Source organism: Camponotus vicinus, unplaced genomic scaffold, assembly GCF_025532165.1.
Source record: "Camponotus vicinus isolate PSW18456_S1 unplaced genomic scaffold, iyCamVici1.0 SCAF_6, whole genome shotgun sequence".
Lineage (NCBI taxonomy): Eukaryota > Metazoa > Arthropoda > Insecta > Hymenoptera > Formicidae > Camponotus > Camponotus vicinus.
Genome location: NW_028141978.1, coordinates 1236836 through 1245868, shown reverse-complemented (window position 1 = coordinate 1245868; position 9033 = coordinate 1236836). Strand labels below are relative to the sequence as shown.

Genomic DNA, 9033 nt, shown 5'->3' with positions numbered 1-9033 from the left:
AGATCGGCGCGTCGATGACGACGCCGCGTCGTCGCCGGTGACTGTCGACGGTACTAATCGCGAGCCAATCGGAGCGCTCGACGAGCGCGCGCGCTCATTGGCTGTCGTACGTCCGAGCATAGACAATGGCTGCGTTCAGCAGAAAAAGCTTCTTTGCAACTGTTGTAAAATTCGTGAGTCTGATTAGTGTATGCTCTTAGATTCAGTCAAAATTAAGAGCATACACCAATCAGGCTCACGTATTTTATAACAGTTGCAAAGCAGCCTTTTCTGCTGAACGCAGCCAATAGCAGACAAGATGAACAGACCCACGTCGCCGATAGTATATCACTTATTTATCAATGTATTTTATATATGTGTGAAAAAAATATATATATATATATATAAATAAAACAACATAATTTATGGGTGGGTTTTCATTTGACGCTCGACGCTCATTTTTAGCGTTAAAAGACATCATGTGATCAAAAAATGACGAATTGGTATCTTTATTTTTAGTCACGTGATGTTTTTTGACTACAAAATGAGCGTCAAGCGTTAAGTGAAAACCACGGTCTTAAGCGTCGTCTACAATGAGATTTTAAGGAGACTTAAGGCGTAAGACTTAAGAAATTGACCAATCACAGTCAAGTATTAAGAGAATACTCGACTGTGATTGGTCAATTTCTGAAATCTTACGCCTTAAGTCTCCTTAAAATCTCATTGTAGACGACGCATTACATAGGCCGGTATTCTTAGTCCGATCTTATATTTAAGATTGTCTTAAGTCTGGTCCGAGGTTGACTTAAGACCTCATTCAACCAATCAAATGGCTGCGTAGCATTTCAAGCTCGAACTTAAGACGATCTCAAATATAAGATCGGACTATGAATACCGGCCTATGAATACCGGCCTTATGGCGTTTTCGATTTATCGGGTTTGACCCGACCCGGGGTAGTTTACTAGACGTTATTGACCAATCACAGCCATTCTTCTGAAGAATGTATGGTTCCATTCTTCAGAAGAATGGCTGTGATTGGTCAATAACGTCTAGTAAACTACCCCGGGTCGGGTCAAACCCGATAAATCGAAAACGCCATTAGTGTGTCCGTTTTTCGGGAGTTCACGGCCTGCCTGCTAGGTTCGCTGCGATCTAGAAGTCGTAATGCGAGCGAGAGAGACAGAGATAGACGGCAGTAGTCGTTCTCTCTCTAACATACGTCTAAAATGCGGCTGAGCCAGCTGTAATAAGAGTGTTTATGTACATTTAACGAAATCCCGAAATCGCGGTCGTATCAAAGATAAATTTTTTTTGCAAGATGCCGAATTCGTGCGTAGTTATAAATTGTCGGAAAACGAGACAAAATGTCAAGGCAAAGTGTTCGCTCTTCAGAGTTCCTCAGTCCGAAGTTTTGCGCGAGATGTGGGAAGCCGCAATTCCCGGTATCGCGAGGTTACAACCGAACCAGCACGTATGTGAGAAACATTTCGAAGAAGAATGTATCGTGCGAAGTCTGGTGAAACGAGATTCTGATGGAAAAATCCTTATCGATGTAAGTATTTGCATCCTCGTACAGTAAGCTTTGTTTTCGCGAAAGAAATTTTTAAACGATTTTTATGGAAATGTGCTTCGAATGTTTTAAAACATTGAAAAACAACATTTAGAAAAAATTTCCAGAATCCTAGAGTATCCCCCTATTCTAAATTTAACCGTAAGAACTCTTATATACGCCAATATGGGCTTTTCGTGAATATTCTAATTTTTTAATTTTACTACAGATTCCATATAAACGTCCTCGACTGACGGAGACTGCCATCCCATCAATTTTCAATGAGGATCCTGTGGAACTAGTTATAGGTAGCGATAGTCAACAACAGGTCACCGTAGTTTCATGTAACGAAGGAACTTTTACTCCAGAAATCGGTAAGTACAAATATTTGCAAACGTATTCAAAGACTATTTTATTTAAAATCTTTATTTTCTTCAAAATGAAAAAAAAATATTAATACTACAAATAAAATAAAAGACCTGTTCTATGGTCATAACTATGTATAGAAGGACTGAAGACGTACCATTTCAAATTTCAGTTGTGAACGAGGAAGAGATTCGACCTGACACTCCGCAGGAAGTTCATACGATGACCGTTTCAAAGCCGTGCGCTGAAGATGTACAATTTACCATATCCGTTGTGAACGAGGAAGAGATTCGACCTGACACTCCGCAGGAAGTTCATACAATGACCGTTTCAAAGCCGTGCGCTGAAGATGTACAATTTACCATATCCGTTGTGAACGAGGAAGAGATTCGACCTGACACTCCGCAGGAAGTTCATACGATGACCGTTTCAAAGCCGTGCGCTGAAGATGTACAATTTACCATATCCGTTGTGAACGAGGTGCAGCTCAAAATTGAGACAGTACATGAGACGAGTATAGTGACTGTGCCAAAGCCGTGGATTATCGTTCAGTCAAAACCAAAAGAAAAAAAATGGTTTTTGTCCGAAATAGTAGCTAACGATTCCAATAACGATGCGCCTGTCATTAGAAAAAGTATTGCTGTCAATAACAAGGGATTTGTCCAATACTACGTGCATGGAAAACTCGTCAAAGATCACATTGAACAACTTCCGTCGCTAGTCAACGATCCGCAAACGCTGGTGACTATTGCTACGCAATTCAAATCTTCGCGCATATGCGATGGGCTGGGAGACGTCGCCGTTCATCTCGATGTGAACACCGTATGCAAGGATAACATGGATGTTTACCGTTCAACCAACTGCTCGTTAATTGAGAAAAAAAAGAGATGCAGTTCTTGTGTGCGAGTGAGAAAGACGTTGATCCAAAAGAAACGTCGAGATAAAAAACGAGAAAAATTGAAACGTTTCACTGCTCTATCTAATCCCGTTGATCAACGGAAGTTCTTACGTAACAAAATAAACACTCAGAGATGTTTAAAAAATCGTAAAAAACGAAGAATCCAACTACTCTTGGAATGCTTACAAGAAAAACAGTCTGAATTCGCGGCGATGAAAGAAGAATCGTTTAATGAAAGGTGTGCGGATATTCCGGATATTCAAAAAACGGCATTGCGAGAGATATTCGAAACCTCGAAGAAGACAGATGCTCGAGGTCGACGCTATTCAAAGGAGTGGGCCATATATTGTATGCTCATGAATATTCGTTCTCCAGCGATGTATGAATTTCTGCGAAATAATCGCATCATTCCTCTGCCGTGCACAAGAACAATTCGAAATTATTTATCGATAATTGATTCGAAATGCGGCTTCGGTAAAAAATTTGTCGAGTTGCTTAAATTAAAATTTCAGTAGAATAATAAAGAAACCGTGCAGTACAGTGACTTTTATTATTTTCCTTGTTCGAAAAAGTAGCCCATAACTTTTTATTTCAGATATACAATCGAATTATTTGCATACGAATTATGGTTACTCATAATGCGCATAAGAAATGATAAGTATCGCGATAAAATAAAATGAAAAAAAATTAATAAATAAGGAAAGCCGTGAGATTTAAGTTTGTAAAGTTGAGACAATATGGTAAGTATCGCAATAAAAGAAATTAAAAAAAAAGAGCGGTGGGCTTTGAACCCGCGTTACACACTAATAATAATTTGTAAGGCGGATTTGAACCTGACCGCTTTTTTTTTTAATTTCTTTTATTGCGTTTAGCTTTTCGGTTTTGGTTTTATTTTTATTATTAAAACTTTTTTTGATATTACTTTATCTTCTATTCTTACGTAGTATGTGCTTATGTTCATACTATGTGATAAAAAAATTTTTTTTAAATGTTTATAAACTAACTAAACGCAATTTAAAAAAATATATTATCTTCTATATTATATATATTATCTATATATTATTATATATTATCAATATATATTCTATATATATTATTAATATTAATATAAAAAAAATTTTTTAAACGATTACTGCCGTCTATCTCTATCTCTCTCGCTCGCATTGCGACTTCTAGATCGCAGCGAACCTAGCAGGCAAGCCGTGAACTCCCGAAAAACGGACACACTAAGGTCCATATTTTGAATCCTCTTTTATCGATAAAAGTGTTTCTAAAAGTGGCCTGTAGCCAATCAAAAGGCTTATATGCCACTTTTAGAGGCACTTTTATCGATAAAAGAGGATTCAGAATATGGGCCTAAGTGAGACCTCCCCCACTAAAAAAGGCCTGAGTTTCCAGACCTGTATGTAAAGCCCCTTGCACAATGCTAGGCAACAGGCAATAGAAATAAGGAATAGAAACTATTCACCAATAATTACGCAGAACAGAAAATATTCGCCAATAGGAGCAGAGAATAGATACTATTTCTGTTCTTATTGCCTGTTGCCTAGCATTGTGCAAGGGGCTTAAGACCGTGGTGAAAACCCACCCTATAAATAAAATTTGTGGGGATTTTTTAAATCACACAAAATGAATGATTTGTCCATAGAAGAATGAGTGGCTGTTTTTAGAATGAACTTTTCATGAAAACGAGTTTCATGAAAACCGCGCTTATGCTCTGTGCTCATCGCTCAACGATGCACTGGATCTAACCTGAAAAATAAATGGGAACGATAAACAAGGGAATCATCGAAATTGCGAGTTCGAGTCCGAGAGCAAAAGAAACTCATTTCTAAGAAGATGGAGTCTGAAACTCTTAACGAAACTTTTGATAATCGTAGCCAGGTGTGTTTACTTATTCGATGTTGGCATTTTTACTTATCAAAATTATCGTTCATATAAGTACTTTACACATGCACACATTTAAAGTTATTCAATATATATGTTTAATAATTTTACCTCAAGTTATCTAGGTATATGAAACTATGCAATGTATTTTAGGAAGCATATGATGTAATGATAGCTGGAATCAAAGCTGCTAATAATCTACCTGCTGCAGACAACTTCAACTATTATGTTTGCCTTAAGCCAAGCCTTAACGAGGCCAGGAATAAAGATTTAAAGAGAATATTGGCTACAATGCAGATGATAATAAGAACAACAGGAGGTTCCAGCAATATTGAAAGTGCAGATGTTGACGATAAGTTCGATCTTTTACTAGAGACAAACGATCATCTACTCGATCAAGCTGTGAGCATTACAAATTTACATCACAATTGATGATTTATATTTCTTACATGACAATTTAAATTTTTTGAATGAATTTCTCTGCTATAGAATATATTAATGGATGAAGAGAGCGGTATTCTACGAAATCCTCAAGTTGAATTGGTTGTATCACAAATGCCAAAACTGCTTATAAATGGCAGTTGGAATAGGGCTGATCGTGCTAATGAAAGCTCTGACAATTCCGATAAGATACGATTACTAGGTGGAAAGAATATACAGAGACCGCAATTAATGTTCAAAGACAAGATCGATAATAGCTCGAAGCCATGGATGCCTCGAATTAAGGAGAAACCGAATTCCCTGAAACCATTGGCTCTCTACGTCGAAGAAGGCGAACATGGTGAGGTCTTTAATCATCCTTATGAATTTGAATTGGATAAATTTGATACACCTGAATGCCAATTGAAGAAGAGCGTACCTGTACAGTACAAGTCACTGGAAAGCACCGAATTCAAATTGATCGAGAAACCATCCGAAATCAAGATTCTCTTGGAGGATCTGAAAAATCAGAAAGAAATAGCTGTAGATTTGGAACATCACTCTTATAGAACGTTTCAAGGCATAACTTGCCTGATGCAAATATCAACAGTGAATACCGATTACTTGATCGATACCTTGGCTCTGCGATCAGAATTGCATCAACTCAATGAAATCTTTACAAAACCTACAATCTTAAAGATCTTTCACGGTGCCGATATGGACATTCTGTGGCTTCAAAGAGACTTGTCGTTATATGTAGTAAACATGTTCGACACTCATCAAGCCGCGAAACAGCTCAACCTACCTTATCTAAGTTTGGCTTATTTGTTAAACAAATATTGTGGTATAAATCCCAATAAGCACTTTCAATTGGCCGACTGGCGTATAAGGCCTTTACCAGAAGAATTGATGAAATATGCTAGGGAGGATACACATTACCTACTTCACATAAAAGATATGTTGAAGAATGAATTAATCGAGACGGCTAACGGCAAGAGTAATATCTTGAAGGCCGTGTACGACCGATGTACCGACCTTTGCAAACGAACGTACGTGAAACCAATCTGGACAGAGGAGAGTTGCATGAACATGTACAGGAAGAGTCAGAAATCGTTCAATAACAAGCAGATGTACGCACTGCTCGAGTTACATAAGTGGCGAGACATTACCGCGAGGGAGGAGGACGACAGCATCGGCTATGTGTTACCGAACCATATGCTGCTCAATATAGCTGAGACACTGCCACGCGAGATGCAAGGAATTCTAGCATGTTGCAATCCGATCCCACCGTTGGTGCGACAAAACGTGCTGAAACTCCACAAGATAGTGTTGAAGGCCAGAGAGCAGTCTCTTGTAATGTCCATTCCGGAACAGGATATTCGACAGAGACCGACGCAACAGAATCATGTGATAGATTCCGGGGCGTCGTTGTACACGCCGCATGATATACCGAGTGGTACTGAAGCGAGAGCAGATTTACCTTGTCTTTTGGATAAAAATGACTTGTCACAATTGAAGACAAACCAGCAAACAAAGAAACACGCTGTCACAATATTTGATTCACCAATTACATCAGAGGTAAAATGATAATATAATATTATGATACATTTCTTTACAGTTTTATAAGATATGTGAATTTCATGATATTTAAAAAATATTTTTATAATATATTGAAAATAAAGAAAGTATTTGTACATATAAGTAATATCTAAATATTTTTATTAAAATAACACAAAATTGCACTTCTTAATTTAGGACGAAGAAATGAAAGATAGTGACGGAAAGAAAAAGGACATATTTATAAGTCCATATATGAGATATAAGTGTGTAATACCAATGGTAGTGCATCATGAAATGAAAGAACGAGAGAGACAACAAAAAGAAGAAGAAAAACATTCAACTATAAATAACGGAGAAGAACACATAGATGAGACTGAGATTAATGAGAGTAAAGGTAGAGTTTATGAACATTTCAAACAAATATCTCAAACTGTGAATACAACACTTGAAACCCCCAAAAAGAAAAAAAAGAAGAAGACTTGTAAACCGTTATCTTTAAGTGAAATGAAAGGCAAAAAAAGAAAGAGAGAATCTGATATTAAAAATGAGATTCAAAGGAAGAGCAATAATGATGACTTTTCGGCATCACCTTCATCGTCTTTAGATGTAGCTAACACATGTAAGAGAGTAAAATGGGAGAAACAAGAAAAACAGAAAGCTCAGGATAATAATTCTGAAATAATTAAATCGATAAGGTAAGATTTTTGTTTGATTCAGAAAAATATTACATGTAATATATTTGAAGTGCTAATAATGTTTTCCTAATCTGGCGACAGGGCTAGGAAAAAAAATGAAAAGAAAACAAATCGACAAATGCTGAAGGCACAGGGTATGTTACCGTCGGAGGTATTTGATTACAAAACAGTAGATTTCAGCAGCTTCCAAGGTGGCAGTACAGGAAGCAATGCGATTCAGACGCAATTCCAGCCACCTCGAGTATGTATATATACCTTGAATAAGTACACACACATATAGTATCTATTTATGAAAAGATAAAACACTTTACAAATACACTCAGTTCCAAAAAACGCGGTACACTTGAAATTTGGAAAAAAATTACCAAATTTCAAATGACGATAATTTTGTAAATAATAAAGATAGAAAGGTCTCGTAAAAAATGAAAATAAAACTTGAAATCTCTACTTTAAAACTAGGTTCTCCGAAATGTTGCGAGATAACATTTTTAAAAACGACGGATGACAAAACGAGATCATGCAAAATTGAAAAATAATTGTTTGAGTTTGCCATGACACATGGCGAGAATCAAATGTCGCAGGTCAATGGGGTCAAAAGCATATGATAGTACAGAGATTCCTCTTTAAAATGCTTTTTTGTTCATCTCGATACAATGATTTTTCACCGAGTTATACGCATTTGAAGAAAAAAGCGGCTTTTTACTCCAAATGTGTATAACTCGGCGAAAAATCATCGTATCGAGATGAACAAAAAAACATTTTAAAGAGGAATCTCTGTACTATCATATGCTTTTGACCCCATTGACCTGCGACATTTGATTCTCGCCATGTGTCATGGCAAACTCAAACAATTATTTTTCAATTTTGCATGTTCTCGTTTCGTCATCCGTCATTTTTAAAAATGTTATCTCGCAACATTTCGGAGAACCTAGTTTTAAAGTAGAAATTTCAAGCTTTATTTTCATTTTTTATAGACCTTTCTATCTTTATTATTTACAAAGTTATCGTCATTTGAAATTTGGTGATTTTTTTCCAAATTTCAAGTGTACCGCTTTTTTTGGAACTGAGTGTATATATTATTTAAAATTCAATACAAAAATTTTTCAGCAAAAGAAAAAGGAGAAATGGAGAAAGATGAAGAAACAAAAATTTAACATATAAATTGTGTGATACAGCTTTCCTTTCATCAAATTATTTTCGGAAAGAAGAGGAATACTGAGACAATGGTAGGAAAAATATAAAGTACAGATATTTAATTATCATTTTTTAAGTTTACATGCTAAAAATTAATATTGAGTTTTCATTGACAAATTTTTGATAAAATTTTGTCATATTTTCTAAAATATTAAAAACAAACTAGATTTTGAAAGAAAAATGTTCATTCTTCTTTAATTGTTTTTTTTAAATAAATATACAGATATTATATCTGTAGAAAACATCTGTAAATATGAGTGTTATGCATTTTTATGAAAATAAAGTTTGTTAGTAAATAAAGTTTGCTAGAAAATCTGTATATATATTGTATGATGTCCACATAGTCACATTTACGCTTTAGAAATATTTTACACAATTATTTTTGATTAATAAGACGAAGAGATTGGGATCATTCCATAAAGAAAAATATGAGTACTTTGTAAGATTATATCGATGTGAGTATACGTTTATCTTACAAAGGAAT

At 35.8% G+C, this 9033-nt stretch overlaps 2 protein-coding genes across 2 annotated transcripts; both read left to right on the top strand.

The window, feature by feature from the left end:
- The first annotated feature begins 1182 nt into the window (after positions 1 to 1182).
- LOC145973391 (uncharacterized) lies at positions 1183 to 3333 on the top strand. Its single transcript, XM_083102728.1, has 3 exons — positions 1183 to 1532; positions 1759 to 1903; positions 2068 to 3333. Exons 1-3 carry the CDS (start codon positions 1299 to 1301, stop codon positions 3306 to 3308), a joined length of 1620 nt encoding a protein of 539 aa, XP_082958854.1. The 5' UTR covers positions 1183 to 1298; the 3' UTR covers positions 3309 to 3333.
- Positions 3334 to 4518: 1185 nt separating this feature from the next.
- Rrp6 (exosome component Rrp6) lies at positions 4519 to 8868 on the top strand. Its single transcript, XM_083102024.1, has 6 exons — positions 4519 to 4677; positions 4834 to 5082; positions 5170 to 6678; positions 6856 to 7355; positions 7437 to 7596; positions 8463 to 8868. The coding sequence occupies exons 1-6, from the start codon at positions 4633 to 4635 to the stop codon at positions 8514 to 8516; spliced, it is 2517 nt and encodes an 838-aa protein (XP_082958150.1). The 5' UTR covers positions 4519 to 4632; the 3' UTR covers positions 8517 to 8868.
- Positions 8869 to 9033: the final 165 nt, after the last annotated feature.

Excerpts from the sequence above, each read along its gene's own strand:
- LOC145973391 (XM_083102728.1), top strand. The coding sequence starts at position 1,299 with ATGCCGAATTCGTGCGTAGTTATAAATTGTCGGAAAACGAGACAAAAT. Across the intron at positions 1,533-1,758 it reads ATGGAAAAATCCTTATCGAT|ATTCCATATAAACGTCCTCG; the intron begins GTAAGTATTTGC and ends ATTTTACTACAG. Across the intron at positions 1,904-2,067 it reads AACTTTTACTCCAGAAATCG|TTGTGAACGAGGAAGAGATT; the intron begins GTAAGTACAAAT and ends TTCAAATTTCAG.
- Rrp6 (XM_083102024.1), top strand. The coding sequence starts at position 4,633 with ATGGAGTCTGAAACTCTTAACGAAACTTTTGATAATCGTAGCCAG. Across the intron at positions 4,678-4,833 it reads CTTTTGATAATCGTAGCCAG|GAAGCATATGATGTAATGAT; the intron begins GTGTGTTTACTT and ends AATGTATTTTAG. Across the intron at positions 7,597-8,462 it reads CGCAATTCCAGCCACCTCGA|CAAAAGAAAAAGGAGAAATG; the intron begins GTATGTATATAT and ends AAAATTTTTCAG.